The sequence below is a fragment of the Haliotis rubra genome, unplaced genomic scaffold, assembly GCF_003918875.1.
Source record: "Haliotis rubra isolate DU_JTF1 unplaced genomic scaffold, ASM391887v1 Scf1351, whole genome shotgun sequence".
NCBI lineage: Eukaryota > Metazoa > Mollusca > Gastropoda > Lepetellida > Haliotidae > Haliotis > Haliotis rubra.
This window is the reverse complement of record NW_025765283.1, coordinates 11,686-34,098: the sequence shown is the minus strand read 5'-3', so window position 1 is coordinate 34,098 and position 22,413 is coordinate 11,686. Positions and strand designations below refer to the sequence as shown.

The window sequence follows — 22,413 nt, the reverse complement described above, 5'->3', positions numbered from 1 at the left end:
ATACCAACAGGTTTCAAAACTGAATGTACTCAATTCCCCACCCCTCTCCAACCCCAGATATAGCTACAGTGTTTTTATGTAATAGGAAATGGACACATTATGAAATATTAATAGCTGTTTTTTACTAAACATGTCCTTAACGAACATGAGCCCCATCTGGGAGTATTGTGTATCAGTGTGTTTTAGACAATGCGCACTTTCCTTTTTATGAGTCGGCTCTTTCAAAACAAGCCTAAACACACACAGTTATGAATATTTCATAATGTGCCCTTTTCCTATTATATACAAAACTGTAGCTATGTATGGGTTGGGGAATGGGGTACTTTCAATGTTATATATAATGGTCCGATGTGTAATCGACTTCTCAGTAGAATCACACAGATGATGCCATACTATGACTATTGTTAAAGACCACATGCAACGTAAAACACAACTTTGCAGATTCTGATACCTTTTGGTATGGACTTACCGAAACAAATCATCAAAAATGCAAATTCAACACTTCACTAATTTTCCCCCAGCGTTTGGGGGGAATTCAAGTGGTTCCAACAGCTGGGCTGCGCTCATAGCACGTACGCAGTGAAATAGGTTCGCGCAACTTGGAAGCGGGTTGTCCGGTGAATACTCCGTGAAGGCTTTGGTGTGAGCTATTTTTCTAATGTTTTGTTGATATCTCACATGTGCAAGCTTTTTATATGTTATGTCTTGTTTTATTGACACCCGTGTGTCTGCCTGCCTGTCTGCTAATGACAATATTCAATACACAACTGCGATCACTGACCACATGCAATTTGAACTTAACACCAATCAGGCTATACACCATAAACAAAACGCATTGATTTATGGCCTGAGTTCGGTCTCTGTCACATTATGTAATTACACAGACAGGCAGGTGTGATACTTGAACACATGACATGTTATGATGTCTATTGATTGTAAAATATTATACACAAAAAATGAGCATGTATTTACAAAACCCAACATCTCTATATATACACACACAATGAGCCGTGGGGGCATCTGCAAATGAACCAGCCGTTACACTTGAGTGCACACCCACCCGCTCTGACTGGGTTCGGTATCCCGGCTGCTTCGTTTCTTGGGAAGTAGACCCAAGTGCACAATATTGCACTTTTGATTTGCGATTGTGCGCTTATAATTTGGTTTATATGTATTTTCATAATCAGCAATGTATATTATATGTCATGAATAAGTGATAATTGTGTTTTAATTATGTTTGATTTTTTGGTTGCATGTGACCTTTAAACTTTTTAAGATCAATGTCTATTGCATCACCATGATCAGCCCAATGCAAAATGGAAGAACAGATATGGATGTTATATTGAAATGATATATGCCAAATGAATACAAATAATAAATAGGCCATATTCTTCTAATATTATACCATTTTTGAAAGCACATACATTGTTAAAAAAACATTGTTAAATCATTTATGTCTTTCAAATGTATTAGGAATAATAATTATTAATTATATAATGTGGTAACGACCATTTTCTAGTTACTATTACTGGGCGTTCAGTTAATTTCCAACACACAAAACAGGAGAAATGGGGGCCACTTCATCGAATTACACGTCATCACATTTGCTAAAATATAGATGCTAACTATATTCAATCAATGTGGTCGTTCAGATCCATGTTTTATGTGTACGATTTTGTGGCAATAGCAAGCTGACACGATATATCAAAGCACATGTCGGTGATGAAAATAGGGTGTGTGTCATTGTTTACATATCGGCCATGTAACAACCATTTTCCTGTTTCGAAACTGCTTAAATAACGTGTTCGTACACTGAAAGTAACAATGGCCGTTGTTCTGGTGACTTATATCTTGCCATAGTATCGATGAAAAAGCTATGAAAAAATTCTAACAACCTGATCTCGGATTTTTCTATAGTAAATGTATAGCGCGTCTCCCTGCAGTGAAGGCTGCCATTCGGCAGTAGTTGCCTGGGTCAGCGTCGAAGCGTTAGCGCAGGCGCAACAGACCCAGGGAACCAGGCTGACTCACTCAAGGGTGTCTCACATTGGGCTATACAAAACCGAATTAATTCCCATTGACTTCTATAGTAATGTTGTAGTTTTTCTTTAATTAACAAAACTATCAACAGCTTTTAATGAAGCAATAAAAACATACAATATGACCGCCTCAGCCAGCTCCTTTTCCGAGTATATGAAGCACAGACCAACCCCAGTTCTGCACAAAATGTCAACCGCTTGAAACTGTCCTGTGATCACATTCAGTATAAGTTCAGTATATGTAAAATAAGACAGCACTAAACATTTAAAACTATGGTCAGTTTTAATTACTGGATGGATGTGTACACGTTGAAAAAGCACAAAAATCTAACACAAAATCACCCAATTATAGCCGTCAGATAATTCAGTCTGCACTGAAGACTCCCAACAAAAAGTGCTGGTTAAAATACAGATTCTGGTTTGATGGAGTGTAACCTGTATGCTAGCTGACAAATACCTGTTTCCGCCCCAATCTGGTATATGTACTCTGAGGGGGGAGTGAGTGAGTCTGGTATACACTCCTACGTGTGTGTTCATCAGGCAAACTGTTTCCTATCTGGAGATGTGAGATGGAAAATGTTTATATCTGTAGCGCCATTTTTATAAGCATGCAGGAAGAATTGAGACTTCCTCATGTTTCACTAAAGACATAAAGATTTATCACGTGTCTGGTTCCCTTCTCACGTTGACCTGACCCTTGTACTGGGGATGCATCTAAGGTTGAGGTATCCAGGGAGAGTCAAGGGTTTCTTGTCATCTAAAACTGAGGGATATCAACCAATAAGGGAAATTAAGTCATAGTCAATCTCTATAACTCACTTCGAGTGAAAGTAGACTGAGTGAATGAGAACGGTTTTACGCCGCTTTTAGCAATATTACAGCAATATCAATAAAGAGCAATAAAAAGATTCTGGCCTAGCTGGGCTACTTCTTCCCCCACACTTGCTGTTATATCAAAAGGGGGAGTTTCTGGCCTAGCTAGGCTACTTCTTCCCCACCCTTGCTCTTATATCAAAATGGGGAGTTTCTGTCCTAGCTAGGCTACTTCTTCCCCACCCTTGCTCTTATATCAATAGGGGGAGACATGTTATGTCACTAACTGATTAACGGCTACCCCACCGCCCCGAAACTAACTAACTAAATTCATAAGGTAAAGGAAAACTGATTTCTATGGATAGTCAACTTCTTTATTGCAATGAGTGCGACGTTTCGGTGTAGATTCACAACCAATCACTCTGTACATCAACCTCCTATGCTGTAATCACTTATCAAATACCCAATGTACATCAACCTTGTTAATTGTATATACTTACTATACAGCTATATATATATTCTCCTTGCCTCAGTTGTTGTATCACTTGCTTGATAACGGTGTTAGTACCTACACCGAAACGTCGCACTCATTGCAATAAAGAAGTTGACTATCCATAGAAATCAGTTTTCCTTCATCTTCACAACTTCTAAAATGCCTCTCAAAAAAATTCATAAGGTAAGAGCCTCGGCTGATTCTGAGCTATTGTTCTGAGTGACAGGATGTGAGTCTCTAAGCACCCTGTATCTTGTACATTTCAGTCTATGTGCAGCAAGTGCATCGTCCCGGCGACAACATCACACTAGTCCACTGCTCAGAGTACGCATCTCTCATCCATGCACGTAAGTAGCTGTCACTGGGCAGGGTCTAACGATGTCCACTCTGTTACAGTCTATATGGACCACGCCCACCGAGGCTCTGACCACATCATACTGGTGCATGTACCAGAGTACACTCACCTGACTCGGGCCCGTGAGTACCACTGGGGTGTAGCTGCGGCTGTAACATTGTTGTAATGTTGCTGTAACTGCTGCTGTCACATTGTTGTAATGTTGCTGTAACTGCTGATATAACATTGTTGTAATGTTGCTGTGACTGCTACTGTAACATTGTTGTAATGTTGCTGTAACTGCTGCTGTCACATTGTTGTAATGTTGCTGTAACTGCTACTGTAACATTGTTGTAATGTTGCTGTAACTGCTGCTGTAACTGCTGATGTACACTGTTGTAATGTTGCTGTAACTGCTACTGTAACTGTTGTTGTAATATTGCTGTAACTGCTGATGTAACATTGTTGTAATGTTGCTGTAATGCTCTGATAAAGCTGGTGTAACTGCGGATGTAACTGCCTCGCTGCCTTGATTATATTTGTGTATATTACATCCATATGCATCTGTGTGTACTGCACCTTTTGTATTTGTATATTGAATCTGTGTATCTGTATATATTCCATCTGTCCACCTCTGTATGTGTGTATATCTGTCTATATTGCATCTGTGTGTATATATCTGTCTGTTGCATCTGTGTATGTGTATATATCTGTCTATATTGCATCTGTGTATGTGTGTATATCTGTCTATATTGCATCTGTGTGTGTAGATATCTGTCTATATTGCATCTGTGTATGTGTGTATATCTCTCTATATTGCATCTGTGTATGTGTAGATATATGTATATCTGTACTGCACCTTTTGTATTTGTATATTGAATCTGTGTATCGGTATATATTCCATCTGTCCACCTTTGTATGTGTGTATATCTGTCTATATATCATCTCTCTGTGTGTATGTTTCTATATTGCATCTGTGTGTGTGTGTATATCTGTCTATTTTGCCTCTCTCTGTGTACATGTGTTTATATTGCATCTCTGTATGTGTGTATAGCTGTCTACATTGCATCTCCATGGGTGTATGTGTCTATCCTGCATCTCTGTGTGTATATCTGTCTATATTGAATCTCTGTATGTGTGTATATCTGTCTATATTGAATCTCTGTGTGTGTGTATGTCTGTCTATATTGCATCTCTCTGTGTGCATGTCTATCCTGCATCTCTGTATGTGCGTATATCTGTCTATACTGCATCTCTGTATGTGTGTATATCTGTCTATATTGCATCTCTCTGTGTGCATGTCTATCCTGCATCTCTATACTTGTGTATATCTGTCTATATTGCATCTCTGTATGTGTGTATATCTGTCTATATTGCATCTGTGTATGTGTGTATATCTTTCTATATTGCATCTGTGTCTGTGTATTGGAGTCAACTTTGTGTGCAGACTCTTTCAGTGTTGTCACAACCCCTAGTGTACAGTACACAACCCTGTGCACTTAAAAGAAGCCACGAATCCGTTGGTATATGACCAGATGGTGGCCACATGAATACGTGCAAACTCCCAGTTGCAGGTACAGCAACGTGCAGTGAACTTGGACAAAGTACTGTGACTATGTGTCCCAGTCCACCCAGCTGTGAATGGGTACCTCGTAAGGATGGGAATGCCACAATAACTCGGTGCGCCTAGTGGCTGCAAGAGTTGTATGATCCCCAGGGAGTTGAGATTGACAATACGATGTGCCGTTGAGATTGACATCCAGTGAACGAGGGAAAAACAAAGCGCCCTTGAGCAGCTGAGCTGAGATCGATATCGGCGCTATACAAATGTTAATATGTATGTATGTATGTATGTATGTATGTATGTATGTATGTATGTATGTATGTATGTTTGTATGTTTGTATGTATGTATGTATGTATGTATGTATGTATGTATGTATGTATGTATGTATGTATATATGTATGTGTGTATATCTGTCTGTATTGCATCTGTGTATGTGTGTATATCTGTCTATATTGCATCTGTGTGTGTATTTATCTGTCTGTATTGCATCTGTGTATGTGTGTATATCTGTCTATATTGCATCTCTGTATGTGTGTATGTGTCTATATTGCATCTGTGTATGTGTGTATATATCTGTCTGTATTGCATCTGTTTATGTGTGTATATGTGTCTGTGTTGCATCTCTGTATGTGTGTATGTGTCTATATTGCATCTGTGTATGTGTGTATATATCTGTCTGTATTGCATCTGTGTATATATATTTGTCTATATTGCATCTGTGTATGCATGTCAGTGGGGATATCATCCTAGAAGAAGTTCATACACGTGGATTGGTACCATGATTGTGAGTTCTTTTGTCTGCCCTAATACTGATGGTGAATGAAGGTGATTCCATCATTGTCCTGACTGAAATGTCAGTTAGCACCCGTACATAAACTCTGTTCCTGTCAACCCCAAGCCTTTTAGAGAATGGTACTTGTTGGTGACCTAGCACTGGAAGTAAGAAGCCCTAAGAATTCTAAACTTTGATTGTAGCCAGTGTGTTAAGAATGGGCTGAAGAAGTTCGTAGGGCTAGCCTGGTGAGCTTGGAGCTGGTAGACCTTGCAGAGGTACAGATAAGCTGCATATATGCGCAAATATTCCTATAAAGTCTATTGTGTACAAGTACACTTGAAGTTTTGTAAATACTCAATAAATTTTATCTTACATTCATACAAACAAAACTATATAATTTAAGTGCAGTATATTGAGAGGCTCTACTTCCGCACCTGAACTTGGTCACTTGCTGTCTCTCTTATCATTTCTCATTTCTCATACAACAGATCAAATGTAATAACAGACACATAAACCAACACTTAAACTTTATTATATTTTTACAATTAATGGAAAATGGCAAAGTACCCAATAGAGTTTGAGTGAGGTGGGTACAGTTTATTTGGTTACTTGAAGGACAATTAGGATAGACACTTGAGTTGAACACAAGTGAATACACAACTCAATGATCCAAAAAGTTAACTGTATCTGTGACTGTGTCTAGATAACACACAAGCACTTGCACAGAAATACACACATACACGCACATGAGGGTGCTCGCACTTCCCATAAAGAGGAATTATGCTATTATCCCTCGCAACAATGAAGGTGATATAGAAATGAGTTCCGTCCGTCCGTGCGACCATCACGTTTTGTCCGGAACATATCTCCTAAACTATTCGTGATAGCTTAACCAAACTTGGTACACATGTCACTCATGATCCCTAGATGTACCTTTTGGCAGTTACACCCAAATATGAACTTTTTTTTATTCTGTTTCCATGGAGTCTTGACTTAGGATGTGACTAATAGGATGTCATCTTGTCTGGAGCAGATCTTCCAAACTATACATGCTAGATTTATCAAACTTGGTACACATGTTCACCATGATTCATAGATGTGGCTTTTGGGGTTTTACCAGTGTGTGAATTTCTTTTTTATGTGGTTTCCATGGAAACGTGACTTGAACTGTGACTCTATGAAGAAGTCACTTTGTCTGGAGAAAATCTCCTAAACTCTGCATGCTAGCTTTACCAAACTTGATCTGCATGCCAGGCAGGATCCTTAGATGTGCCTTTTGGTGGTTATACACATCTTATAAACTTTCACAAGAATGGAAAAAAACTAAACTTTAAAGTAACCCAAGCTGACTATCACTGACCTATGGCCTCACCTGTTGCAATTTCCTTATACATTTTGTTTAGCCATGTCAAAGTTGGCTATTTTACGGGGATATTGATGACTTTGTCTTCTTGTTTTCATTGTTTTGAGAATCACTTTCCACTTAAAAAATATAATTTTTGTAAAATGTGTATACAATCTTGGATTATATCCTGTCTTTGTGTAAAATATTGGTTCTACTTACACTTTTGTGTTATACCATGGGACAAGTTATTATTGCATGTACTTCCAACTATGACTAAAACCATTTGACAACATATTTTACACCTGGGATTATGATGTTTGTGTGTGTGAAACCTTGGCCAACATATCTTTTTGAAGAAACTGTGGACAATTAATTTTCTCCATGTGCTTCTGTTTCAATAGCAGCCTTGCTGACAGACCCGGTAGTCGTGGCAGAACTCATCAAAGAGGAAGAGGTCAAGGTCAAACACCTGGTTGACAAATACAGTGAAAAGATGAAGAAAATCCATGTATGTCCAGCAAAGTGGTCTTTCTGTTTGGGACACTGGTATCAATACATGTATGTCTTGCAATGTAGTCTTTCTGTTCTGGTCACTGGTATCAATACATGTATGTCCTGCAATGTACTCTTTCTGTTCTGGTCACTGGTATCAATACATGTGTGTCCTGCAATGTAGTCTTTCTGTTTGGGACACTGGTATCAATACATGTATGTCCTGCAATGTAGTCTTTCTGTTCTGGTCACTGGTATCAATACATGTGTGTCCTGCAATGTAGTCTTTCTGTTCTGGTCACTGGTATCAATACATGTATGTCCTGCAATGTAGTCTTTCTGTTCTGGTCACTGGTATCAATACATGTGTGTCCTGCAATGTAGTCTTTCCGTCCTGGTCACTGGTATCAATACATGTATGTCCTGCAATGTAGTCTTCCTGTTCTGGTCACTGGTATCAATACATGTATGTCCTGCAATGTAGTCTTTCTGTTCTGGTCACTGGTATCAATACATGTATGTCCTGCAATGTAGTCTTTCTCTTCTGGTCACTGGTATCAATACATGTATGTCCTCCAATGTAGTCTTTCTGTTCTGGTCACTGGTATCAATACATGTATGTCCTCCAATGTAGTCTTTCTGTTCTGGTCACTGGTATCAATACATGTATGTCCTGCAATGTAGTCTTTCTGTTCTGGTTACTGGTATCATACATGTATGTCCTGTAATGTGGTCTTTCCGTTCGGGACACTAGTATCAATGTATGTATGTCCTGCAATGTAGTCTTTCCCTTCTGGTCACTGGTATCAATACATGTATGTCCTGCAATGTAGTCTTTCTGTTCTGGTCACTGGTATCAATACATGTATGTCCTGCAATGTAGTCTTTCTGTTCTGGTCACTGGTATCAATACATGTATGTCCTGCAATGTATTCTTTCTGTTCTGGTCACTGGTACCAATACTTATATGTCCTGCAATGTAGTCTTTCTGTTCTGGTTACTGGTACCAATATATAGATGTCCTGCAATGTAGTCTTTCTGTTCTGGTCACCGGTATCAATACATGTATGTCCTGCAATGTAGTCTTTCTGTTCTGGTTACTGGTACCAATACATGTATGCCCTGCAATGTAGTCTTTCTGTTCTGGTTACTGGTACCAATATATAGATGTCCTGCAATGTAGTCTTTCTGTTCTGGGCTCTGGTATCAATACATGTATGTCCTGCAATGTAGTCTTTCTGTTCTGGGCTCTGGTATCAATACATGTATGTCCTGCAATGTAGTCTTTCTGTTCTGGTTACTGGTACCAATATATAGATGTCCTGCAATGTATTCTTTCTGTTCTGGTCAATGGTACCAATACGTGTATGTCCTGCAATGTATTCTTTCTGTTTTGGTCACTGGTACCAATACGTGTATGTCCTGCAATGTAGTCTTTCTGTTCATAAATCTATAAAAGGTTGAACATAACCGGTGTTCATGTGGATGTCTCTGTCCTACCACAAAGTTGAACCAAGATGTCATCAATGAGCAACTAACGTTTAACATACTGTTTTCTCAGTACAATTCAGATTCCATTTGCTTCACACATGACATCAAGAGATTGGGATGTCATACCTGTCTCGGACAAGGTGTGATGTTTGGTGGATTGCGATGTGGTTGTTTCTCCTTAACAGGTGGGCGGCAAGGTGAAGCAGATGACAGGCAAGGTTGGGGAGGCGATCATCGAGGCTGCCAAGGGAGAGAATGCTGCAATGATTGTTGTCGGAACTCGGGGCATGGGCAAGATGAGGAGGACATTTCTGGGCAGCGTCAGTGACTACTGTCTACATCACTCCCCAGTCCCGGTGCTTGTGTGCCGACATAAACCAGTGAATGAACACACGAAATAGGTCAACAATACCTTACATGGACAAGTATACAAGTTCTTGTGTTTCCCAACTGAATGCGGAATAACTATATGAGGAGAGTCAATCCAAAAACTGGTCCCAGACGCTACTTAGGACCGGATGATATTTGCAGCAAGAAATAGGCACTTGACCATACCCATTAGTTGTGTGATATAAATATGTGATGTATAAAATGAGTTCTATGTTGAATCAGCAATATTTCAGCCATATCTCGACAAGACAAAGTCTGCCTTCATCCACATTTTAAGCACAACATTTAAATCATTCTTTTTCAAAACATATTTATTCATTACATTATTATCTACAAACAGAAAAAGTTGTAGCACCAAATTTATAAGCAAGCAGTCTGTCCTCACATTACATCATTCATGATACAGACCAATCTCTTTATCCGTGAGACGGTGGGGTAGCCTAGTGGTTAATGTGTTCGCTCATCACACTTAAGACCTGGGTTCCATTCGCCACATGTGAACAATGTGTGAAGCCCATTCCTGGTGTCCCTGGCCGTGATATTACTGGAATATTGCTAAAAGCGAAGTGAAACTAAACTTTATCACTCACTCCTCCTTTCTGAGAAGACATTCACACCTACAGATGGTCTGTGATCTGTGTGATGTAGACACATGTATGTCACACCTACAGATGGTCTGTGATCTGTGTGATGTAGACACATGTTTGTCACACCTACAGATAGTCAGTGATCTGTGTGATGTAGACACATGTTTGTCACACTTACAGATAGTCTGTGTGATGTAGACACATGTTTGTCACACCTACAGATGGTCTGTGATCTGTGTGATGTAGACACATGTTTGTCACACCTAAAGATTGTCTGTGATCTGTGTGATGTAGACACATGTTTGTCACGCCTACAGATGGTCTGTGTGATGTAGACACATGTTTGTCACACCTACAGATGGTCTGTGTGATGTAGACACATGTTTGTCACACCTACAGATGGTCTGTGTGATGTAGACACATGTTTGTCACACCTACAGATGGTCTGTGATCTGTGTGATGTAGACACATGTTTGTTACACCTACAGATGGTCTGTGGTCTGTGTGATGTAGACACATGTTTGTCACACCTACAGATGGTCTGTGTGATGTAGACACATGTTTGTCACACCTACAGATGGTCTGTGTGATGTAGACACATGTTTGTCACACCTACAGATGGTCTGTGTGATGTAGACACATGTTTGTCACACCTACAGATGGTCTGTGATCTGTGTGATGTAGACACATGTTTGTTACACCTACAGATGGTCTGTGATCTGTGTGATGTAGACACATGTTTGTCACGCCTACAGATGGTCTGTGATGTAGACACATTTGTTACACCTACATATGGTCTGTGATCTGTGTAATGTAGACACATGTTTGTCACACCTACAGATGGTCTGTGATCTGTGTGATGTAGACACATGTTTGTCACGCCTACAGATGGTCTGTGATGTAGACACATTTGTTACACCTACATATGGTCTGTGATCTGTGTGATGTAGACACATGTTTGTCACACCTGCAGATGGTCTGTGATCTGTGTGATGTAGACACATGTTTGTCACATCTACAGATTGCCTGTGATCTGTGTGATGTAGACACATGTTTGTCACATCTACAGATTGCCTGTGATCTGTGTGATGTAGACACATGTTTGTCACACTTACAGATAGTCTGTGTGAGGTAGACACGTGTTTGTCACACCTACAGATTGTCTGTGATCTGTGTGATGTAGACACATGTTTGTCACGCCTACAGATGGTCTGTGTGATGTAGACACATGTTTGTCACACCTACAGATGGTCTGTGTGATGTAGACACATGTTTGTCACACCTACAGATGGTCTGTGATCTGTGTGATGTAGACACATGTTTGTCACACCTAAAGATTGTCTGTGATCTGTGTGATGTAGACACATGTTTGTCACGCCTACAGATGGTCTGTGTGATGTAGACACATGTTTGTCACACCTACAGATGGTCTGTGTGATGTAGACACATGTTTGTCACACCTACAGATGGTCTGTGTGATGTAGACACATGTTTGTCACACCTACAGATGGTCTGTGATCTGTGTGATGTAGACACATGTTTGTTACACCTACAGATGGTCTGTGATCTGTGTAATGTAGACACATGTTTGTCACACCTACAGATGGTCTGTGATCTGTGTGATGTAGACACATGTTTGTCACGCCTACAGATGGTCTGTGATGTAGACACATTTGTTACACCTACATATGGTCTGTGATCTGTGTGATGTAGACACATGTTTGTCACACCTGCAGATGGTCTGTGATCTGTGTGATGTAGACACATGTTTGTCACATCTACAGATTGCCTGTGATCTGTGTGATGTAGACACATGTTTGTCACACTTACAGATAGTCTGTGTGAGGTAGACACGTGTTTGTCACACCTACAGATGGTCTGTGTGAGGTAGACACATGTTTGTCACACCTACAGATGGTCTGTGATCTGTGTGATGTAGACACATGTTTGTCACACCTACAGATGGTCTGTGGTCTGTGTGATGTAGACACATGTTTTTCACACCTACAGATGGTCTGTGGTCTGTGTGATGTAGGCACATGTTTGTTACACCTACAGATGGTCTGTGATCTGTGTGATGTAGACACATGTTTGTCACGCCTACAGATGGTCTGTGATGTAGACACATTTGTTACACCTACATATGGTCTGTGATCTGTGTAATGTAGACACATGTTTGTTACACCTACAGATGGTCTGTGATCTGTGTGATGTAGACACATGTTTGTCACGCCTACAGATGGTCTGTGATGTAGACACATTTGTTACACCTACATATGGTCTGTGATCTGTGTGATGTAGACACATGTTTGTCACACCTGCAGATGGTCTGTGATCTGTGTGATGTAGACACATGTTTGTCACATCTACAGATTGCCTGTGATCTGTGTGATGTAGACACATGTTTGTCACACTTACAGATAGTCTGTGTGAGGTAGACACGTGTTTGTCACACCTACAGATGGTCTGTGTGAGGTAGACACATGTTTGTCACACCTACAGATGGTCTGTGATCTGTGTGATGTAGACACATGTTTGTCACACCTACAGATGGTCTGTGGTCTGTGTGATGTAGACACATGTTTGTCACACCTACAGATGGTCTGTGGTCTGTGTGATGTAGGCACATGTTTGTCACACCTACAGATGGTCTGTAATCTGTGTGATGTAGGCACATGTTTGTCACACTTACAGATTGTCTGTGGTCTGTGTGATGTAGACACATGTTTGTCACACCTACAGATTGTATGTGATCTGTGTGATGTAGACACGTGTTTGTCGCACCTATAGATTGTCTGTGGTCTGTGTGATGTAGACACATGTTTGTCACACCTACAGATGGTCTGTGGTCTGTGTGATGTAGACACGTTTGTCACACCTACAGATGGTCTGTGATCTCTGTGATGTAGACACATGTTTGTCACACCTACAGATGGTCTGTGGTCTGTGTGATGTAGACACGTTTATCACACCTACAGATGGTCTGTGATCTGTGTGATGTAGACACATGTTTGTCACACCTACAGATGGTCTGCGATCTGTGTGATGTAGACACATGTTTGTCACACCTACAGATGGTCTGTGGTCTGTGTGATGGAAACACATGTTTGTAGACTTTCATTTGTATCATGGAGTCCCTTTTACAGACCAGAATCCTGTGAGTGCAGGTTTGAGCCCAAGATTTGCCCATTTTCAGCTCCATGCTGTGGTTTAAGACGTACCTTACTTACCAAATGGTTTCATTTATTTATAAATTTGTTTGTCTTTCTAATAGGTGAGCCTGTTGTGTTTCTGTACAGGTAGCCTTCATTTTCTCATGAATATATGGTTTTGTCTAGACAGTGAAAATGACATTTGTTAGTTTTCTTATTTTATATTTTGTTTAGAATTAGATTACAACATATTTTGTCTGGCAGCATGAGCTATGCTGCTCTGAATCTAAACCACAATTTAGGACAATATTTTGTGTGTCTACAGGTTGTCAAATACCAAGATGTCTCTCTGGCATGGCCTGTATATTCTGTTTACATGTACTTCATACAAACATCACTCTGCTCAGTAGAAGGCATTGCTGGTGTTTCCAAGGAATCCTTTTATTTGTGCAAACTATTGTTTCCACTGCGAGAATCTCATGTACTTAATTATACAACAAAATTGAAATATCAAAAATTAAATAGTTGGGTAAAGTTCTTACTTGCCTGTTTTTGTTTTGTTGATATTTACTTTGTTATTTAGCCCTTGTCTCACCCACCCATTTGCATTAAGAATAATATATTTCGGCTAAAAAATGATGCATATCTCACTTATCCTTACGTCATAGATTGGTGGAGATCAAATCAACTGTTTACTTGCAGGAAAATCTCGGTTAACTGTTCAATGAAACATTTTATCAACATCTTACTTCTATACAAAGATACAATACACATCCATTTGTACATATTATACATATATAACAGCTGTACAGAACCATTCAAAACAGAATTATGAGAGACACAAAAGAGTTAAAAACAACTTTAAACATATCACAATTCTTGTCAACGTTGTAGAATTAAAAGGCAGATTTTGGCTGTATTAAAACACATAATAGGATCACTGAAAATATAACACATTTTATCGACACGAGATTTATCTAAAAACTCTGGACAAAAAGTTGTGCAATGGTTAAAACCGCGCCTTACTGAGATCATCGTGTAGAACACAGTGAAACATAACATGTAATTCATCTTCTACATCATTAATACATTAAAACATTTTCTGTTTTCTTACACATTATTTTCATAGCGGCCAGTTTCCACTTTAATGGGAGTAACACCATATCGACTCTTCAACGAAGCCGATCTTTACTGTCTAGGCATATGATGGACAATTTAATTTTCTGTATTAAAATTTCACTTCAACTGCTTATGGAGTATAAGTTTATTGAAACCAGGTCTACCAAGCTTCCAATCTATTTACTAATAAGTTCCACGAGGTAACAAACTTATTAATAACATTATCCTCAATAAGTGTACATGGAACAGATTTGTTATTGTTAACAGGTGCATCTAAAAAGTAATGTAAATCAAGGGAAGTTAACTTCTTCGTTAATCTAAAATTCCAGTTCTTAACACCAGTTACCAACACCATACTGCCAATACAAGCACCATTTTATCTATTTTCCACATTATAAAGATGATTCCACTGCGTAGAAAGACATAACCCCTGTCTTACAATGGGTGGGACCGACCCCCATATCTTCATTGACAGCACGTTAGAGGCGTACTTAACAGGTCCTATAAAAAACATTGTCCTGTGATGCACTGCATTTACCGTCGATACATCGTAAGCGCCCCAGATAGCCGCACCATTGCTTAAACACTGACCAGACCATGCTGTCATGTAGATTTGAATATGGACTAAAACACATATTACCAACACTTTTAAACTTAGATATTAGGCCTAAAGACCTATATGAACGTTAGTGCGAGCAAAGGGAGCCGGGAACCAGCTTAGAGGGCATCCTTGTTTTAGTCCACGATTCACTGCAAACCAGGAGGTTTTGATATGGTAGATGGTGCTGTTCTGCTGGCGACAGACATCAACAGAGCTTCCATTGTTTTTATATTTACACAAATCAGTAAGTTTTGAGGAACCGTATCTTTGTGCTTAACAATCCTGCAAGTATGGGTGGATTCCACCGGTGTGTGATTTTAGCGATGACGCTAAGTATATTTGTCCATGCTGCGTGTCATCGTCTTGGAGGCCGTTAGTGGACTCCGTAACGGCGAACCAAGATGGACGTGAAGAGCTGCTGGCGCTGCAGGAAACCGCGTTGGAATTGAAAGGACTTATAGACTTGCCCCCGGAAGTGCATCAGACAAGAATATTTCAAATTCAAATTCAGGATCAAAAGTTACCAGGAAACGACTAAGCGGGGAGGAGTCCGCCGACGGGTCCAGGGGGGCAAAACAAGACCACCCCTTCCAACCTTTTTCTTATCAAACATGAGGTCTCTTAAGAATAGATTGGACGAACTTTCGGCAGCAAATAAATATTTGTATGAATTCAGAGACAGTTACATTCTATGTTTCACGGAGACATGGCTATCACCCTCAGTGGACAGTAACACCCTCTATTTGGAAGGATTTGGTACTCCAGTTCCACTAGACAGAGATGTAGATGCTACAGGGAAATTTATTGGAGGAGGTGTATGTATGTATATAAATGAAAAGTGGTGTCGTCGTCAGACCTTTGCTGAGGACCTCAACACTTTCTACAGCCGCTTTGATTGTCACGATTTTACCAATGAGAGAGCTCAAGTTAGTGAAGCCGTACAGGATAGTGAAAGTCGTATCCATATATCAGAAGCTGACGTCATTCAAAGCTTCTCCAGAATTAACATCAGAAAAGCTAAAGGACCTGACAACATTGACGGCATTGTGTTGAAGGAGTGCAGACTTCAGCTGTGTGCAGTTTTCGTTAGATTGTTTCAATTCTCAGTGAATACACACGGTATTCCATCTGGCTGGGAAACATCAGAAATTGTACCAGTTCCTAAAAAGACACAACCTTAAGAACTCAACAACTACAGGCCAGTTGATCTCACATCTATAGCAATGAAGTCGCTGGAACGCATTTTGGAAGTTGCCGACATACTGGACCCTCTTCAGTTCGCCTACAAGTCAAGAAGAGGAGTTGTTGATGCCACACTGTCACTCCTTAATAATGTCTATAAACATCTAGAGACACCTAAGTCATACATCAGGACCCTCTTCGTTGACTTTTCATCTGTGTTCAACACCATCCAGCCACATATCCAGACACAGAAACTGTTGGACATGGGCGTTAACTCATACCTCATCTGTGTTCAACACCATCCAGCCACATATCATGATACAGAAACTGTTGGACATGGGCGTTAACTCATACCTCATCTGTGTTCAACACCATCCAGCCACATATCCAGACACAGAAACTGTTAGACATGGGCGGTAACTCATACCTCATCAAGTGGATCGAAAACTTTCTTGTGGACAGACAGCAGTACGTGAAAGTTAACGGGGCTGTATCGAGTAAACAGACCACCAACACTGGTGCACCAAAAGGCTGTGTAATATCTCCTGTTCTTTTCACCCTCTACACTTATGATTGTGCAAGCTCAAATTCTACCTGTTCAACTGTAAAGTTCTCAGATGATGCAGCAATTGTTGGCAAACTTAACGATACTGATTCTCAAGAACTGTATAAAGAGGACATTAACCATAACACGACTTGGTGTACAGAAAACCACTTACTCTTAAATGTCACAAAAACAAAGAAACTGATAATTGACTTTCGGAGTAAGCCCACAGAAATGCTTCCAGTGATAATCAACGGTGAATGTGTTGAGACAGTGTCTGAGTATAAGTAGCTGGGAACCTTCATTGACTCTAACACTGAAGCCCTATACAAAAAGTGTCAACAACGTCTTCATCGCATGCGTAAACTGAGATTTTTTAATGTTAACCCATTTGTGATGTCATTTTGTAATGCAGCATTTATTGAGAGTATTTTAACATTTTCCTTCCGTTGTTGGTACGGGTCTCTCTCAGTTCATCTCAAATCAAATATAGACAAAACTGTTAACACTGCAAGTAAAATCGCTGGAGTCGGATTTGAATGTTTATCATCAATATATAAGAGGCAAATCGTGAATCAAGCTGTCAAAATATTCCTGACCGTACTCACGACTTAAATTCGGAATACAACCTCCTCCCTTCAGGCCGGCGCTACAACGTTTCAATTGTAAAAACTAAGAGAGCCCGTCCATCCTTTATACCAAGTACCATAACTCTCTTAAACAAATGTGAAGATACCTAAATCAATGAATTTATGTAAATATGTTTTGTATCTCTCCGATGTGTCAGTAGCTCTGCTGATGTAACACAAATTCCTGAAAAGGCATTAAAGTATTATTCTATTCTATTCTATTCTATTCAGTCGAACACAACACTGAACGTCTTTGTATAGCGGCTGTCGAGCAGTCCACCCTTTATATCTTACTCCACGTGTCGAGATTCTGGTCCATAAAATGTTTCTGACTATACAGTCGCAAACCTTTCTCAAATCAATAAAAACAACAAACGCAGATTTGTTCTAAGTTTCCGTATTTCTAACATCGACGAAAGAGTCTGTACATGGTCTATGGTCGGTCTCATTTTTCTGAACCCATTCTGAGAGTCATGGAGGACATTGTTGGTTTCAGTCCATACGTGTAGTCTCTTGTTCAGAACACAACAATACAGCTTGTATATCGAGGTTGTCAGAGTGATGTAATCATTATATATGTTTTAAGAAACCCAACTCATTTAAGCTAAGCACTTAAAATGTCCATATATGCAGACTTGGTCTCGTCGCTATATGGCTGAAGTAATGCCGATGCGACCTAAAACTCAATTCAACTCGTCAGAGCGATGCCTCCATATGCAAGGGGGTCTCTCGGGTCCACGACTAACCGCACAACACGTCCACTTCTGTCGATGATGTGTGCCAGACTCGTCTCCCTACTGATCATGTCAGTCAGGTTTTATACATAGAGACATTACGCCACGTTCTGTAAGGTCACTGGCCTATGCACATGTACATACATAAGATCCGCCGACGTAGGGAGGTGTTAATATACCGATCCCAGTCTGTCAATCAAAACCGGCCAATGCGTCAATTTTTGCCAATCGGCAGGTCGGCTCTGCTGTATGGATTTGTCAGACTTATGTCCAGGCATCCTGGTTCCCGGGCCTCTCATTAGTGTATATATGATGTCCGGGATCAAACGATGCCTCCGAAGCGATGCGCTTCGAATTTGCCATTCACAGTCGCTATATCTATTACATATTGCTGCAATTTGATATGTATCTTTAACAAAACCATTACGGTCAAGACAAAAAAACTGAGGTGGATCAAGGAGCGCGACAGGTCTAACGATCAGTTAAATGTCCGCACCATGATTCACAAAACCTAGGTCTGCCTGCAGATGAGAATATGCACGAATTTACACACTTTTCACATGTGCAAAAAATCATTACCGATAGATGACAACAAATAGCAGTTTAAGACTTTGCAAATGTTATAAACACGGACAATTCTTGCAACTACCAAATTGTTTTTGCTTAACGTTTTCAGTCACTACTGGGCACTGAGTTGGTAGGCCATAAAGCTGAAATGAGACAGGCGAGAAAGCCGTGTTACAATGTTAACAAATCTAACAGCGATCTGATTTCGGTTAGGATCAACCGATATAGCAAAACTTGTTACATGAAAGAACAATGTGGCGGATATTGTTCCCTTCGCTCTTCGATATTCTTAAATTTGTCACACATTTTAGGATGTTTTCAGTTTCAAAAGCACAATCTGAAGGCCTACAGTATCTTGTCAATAGTGCAAAATATTCGAGGAGTAACATTTTTTTTATTCAAACGGAAATATAGTCAATGTCAGCAGTTGCCTATAATACAATATCAAAAATAGAATATCAAACTTAATTCTTATGTGACTATAAAACCATGCTTTAAATATTTCAGAATTTTTATGAAGAGATACATGGGATCTTGAATTGAATTCCCTTCCTCCATAGGGATCGAATACGGAAACTATGTGACAAGAATAGTGACTTTCTGGAGAACTGGACGGAGTGACATAAAGTAATTGACAACATGAACTATTCACATACATGTATATTGGTACATTTTAGGAGCAATATTACAACTGCCATTTGTATTAATTCACTGGATATGATAGCAAGGTATGTTTTATGAATGATGCTTTTTTTAGTAAATGTGAAAATGCGTAAATTTATAAAATAAATAATAATCTAATCAATTATTAATAATTATTTAAATGATTGACATATCAGATTCATATGATTTTAAGGCAGAACAAGGAAAACAAAAACAAAAACATATCATGGCAGGGCAATCACTTGGTATTAAGTTAGTGTGTTGGCTCCTTCTTTTAAATGTATTTTAATATAAAATATATTTACTAATAAGATAATTCTAAAAGTGATTGCTAGTGTAACACCTCCAGGGGAGTGGACTTGAGACAACACAAGGCGCAACGTCAAAGGATGCTAACCTTATATCTTGAGTATACTTGTGAGATAGGGCGAATACTTAGTACACAAGTTGCAGAGTCCGGCAGAGGCTACCAGGGGAAGGCGACGAGGTGAGGCTGGCACTTGGGGAGTAGATGGCTGGATCGACTGGTCAGTTCGTCCCTTCAAGTCCCTGGTTTGTCTCTTCTGCTTGTCTGTCCACGCCCTTCCCGCTGTCTGGCGGCTCCAATCTACTTGCCTATCCTCCCTGCTTTTTATATGCATATGAATGATAAATAATTTGCTTAGCTTGCAACATTTTTGACTAGTCAGCAGTTCCACTGGCAGGACCTGCCCTGGTGGCCATGTTTTGATTAGTCGGCAATTCTCATGGCCGTACTCTACTTGGGCGGCCATATTTTGCTTAGCTGTGGGTGACACATCGCTGACAAGTGTCAGACATATCGCTGACAAGTGTCCAGACATATCACTGACAAGTCCAGACATATCGCTGACAAGCACAAACAATAGTGTTACACTAGTATCACAACTCATCAAAGTTATTTCAACATTCAGAGAATTTGAAAAAGCAAAGGCTATGTTTTGGTCACACCTTGGTAAGGGTCCTGGAACAGAAGAACTTTATTAAGTTACAACAATCTCAGTTGACTATTCATGTAACGGAATGAATATTGAAACATATATTTAACCCAGATTTGATGGAATTCTTCTTATTAATCATCAGCTTTTCAGGAGGTTACTAATATTTGAAGACTGAGCCAAAGCTAGTGTTTATTAAGATGTTGGTTTTGACAAATTGTTCAAGGTTTGTTGATGGTTATTTGGAAAACGAGCTTCATATTAAATTGCACACTGGTTTGTAGGAGGTGAGCGCTTTAAGACAATATCATGTGTGTTTTCCTAAAGTTTTGTTTTCACTTTCACCAAATTTTGAATCAACTTTACTATAATGTTTATGACAGTAGTAAGTATCTCAGAAAATCAAATAGATCACAATTAGTGGTATTTCCTCTAGGATATAGTCTCAGATCTAATAAAACAAAGATTATCATCGTTTAAGAAGCAATAATGTCAATATGTAATTGTATTGACGAGAAGCTTTGAACATAGGATATATTCTTTGCACCTTATGTACATTAGTAGTTAACAGTTAAATATCTCTGATGAAAAAGCGATATAATTGTATTTTGTGTAACATTATATTTCAATGCTAGTTAATTGTTCGGATAACTGTGGATCCTCTGTTTAAAGATTTTGCATATCTGGTTTCCTGTTTCTGGAAGATGGGTCAGTGTACGGGTGCAGACTGAATCTTCTTTGTGTTCTGGTGCTGTGACATACCTGTACATAAACGCTGGCAGTTTATGAAGTCCAGTATTGTGGAAATTTGTATGTAAATTAGGATTCCACAAGCCCAATCACATTTTCCAGATTTCCAAATAAGATCAAATAAGTTATGCTGTGATTGATTTGTTTACATTAATATATATTAATTTATACAGACAAATAAGGTGCACTAAGTAGTAGACGGAAAATATTTTCTGGGGTTGTTTTTATTTACCATTCTTTTAATTCATTAAAAGATAGAAACCCATGTTTTCAGATTATTAATTTAACTAAATGTGAACAACGGATAAATACGTAAAGGCGCGACGCGCACTGTTGACAATCTATTTATATATACCGAGACGATCTGCAACATAAACATGTGGTTGTGTTCTCGGTTTTATAAAATTATGATGGGAATTTTAAAAAAACAACAACACCAAACAGCAAAATGCATTTACCCTTCCCCTGCTAATATCTTTGACGGAGGTGCATAGCCAGATAGATTAATTGATTCGAAAGAAAATACGCTTGCTACTCTGAGCAGCTGGCGGAGACGATTTTTCATCGGGATGTAACTCATTTTCACTCGCCAATTGCAATCTGCCAATTAAAATATTAAACAAATCACATACGTATAACTTTCCACTTTAAATATCATTCACAAACGGTGGATACCAAAGTACCACAAGCAGAATTCATCAACAACGTTCGAAGTCACGCACGTTTCACCAGCGGTGACGCCATTGTGATTAGTCAATGGTTGTCGCCCCTAACGTCAAAAACGAAGTGGGCGGGGCTTATCGGCCTGGGTCCCGTTTCACAACGCTCTCGTAAGCCTAAGATCTCGTAACTTTTCTCGTAGCATTAGTACCTCATATGTTACAGGGGGCGGTGGGGTAGCCTAATGGTTAAAGCGTTGGCTCGTCACGCTGAAGACCCGGGTTCGAATCCCCACATGGGTACAATGTGTGAAGCCCATTTCTGGTGTCCGCCGCCGTGATGTTGCTGGAATATTGCTAAAAGCGGCGTAAAACCAAACTCAGTCAGCCAGTCAGTCAGTCATATGTTACAGTATAGGAGGCACGAGAGCTTTGTATGTGAAACGGGGCCCGGGACTGGATCGGTCTATTGACAGTTACTCATAGCATTGAGAATTAACCCCCTTGATGCCGAGTTTTTTTTCAGGCGCACA

The 22,413-nt window shown here is 39.6% G+C and overlaps 1 protein-coding gene and 1 long non-coding RNA gene across 2 annotated transcripts; one reads left to right on the top strand and one right to left on the bottom strand.

The window, feature by feature from the left end:
* The first annotated feature begins 2,462 nt into the window (after nt 1-2,462).
* Nucleotides 2,463-9,955, top strand: LOC124267982 (universal stress protein A-like protein). Its single transcript, XM_046702987.1, has 4 exons — nt 2,463-2,469; nt 3,612-3,692; nt 7,766-7,872; nt 9,533-9,955. Exons 1-4 carry the CDS (start codon nt 2,463-2,465, stop codon nt 9,746-9,748), a joined length of 411 nt encoding a protein of 136 aa, XP_046558943.1. The 3' UTR covers nt 9,749-9,955.
* A 1,854-nt stretch (nt 9,956-11,809) lies between these two features.
* LOC124267981 lies at nt 11,810-12,848 on the bottom strand. The gene is made up of 3 exons (XR_006896169.1): nt 12,462-12,848; nt 12,007-12,280; nt 11,810-11,873 (listed from the first exon to the last, which is right to left on the bottom strand). It is a non-coding gene; the product is annotated as an uncharacterized LOC124267981 (long non-coding RNA).
* Between the last annotated feature and the right edge of the window lie 9,565 nt (nt 12,849-22,413).

Bases quoted from the DNA above. Each gene is read 5' to 3' on its own strand.
- LOC124267982 (XM_046702987.1), top strand. The intron at 3,693-7,765 runs GTAAGTAGCTGT...CTGTTTCAATAG, and splicing joins CGCATCTCTCATCCATGCAC to CAGCCTTGCTGACAGACCCG. The intron at 7,873-9,532 runs GTATGTCCAGCA...TCTCCTTAACAG, and splicing joins AAAAGATGAAGAAAATCCAT to GTGGGCGGCAAGGTGAAGCA.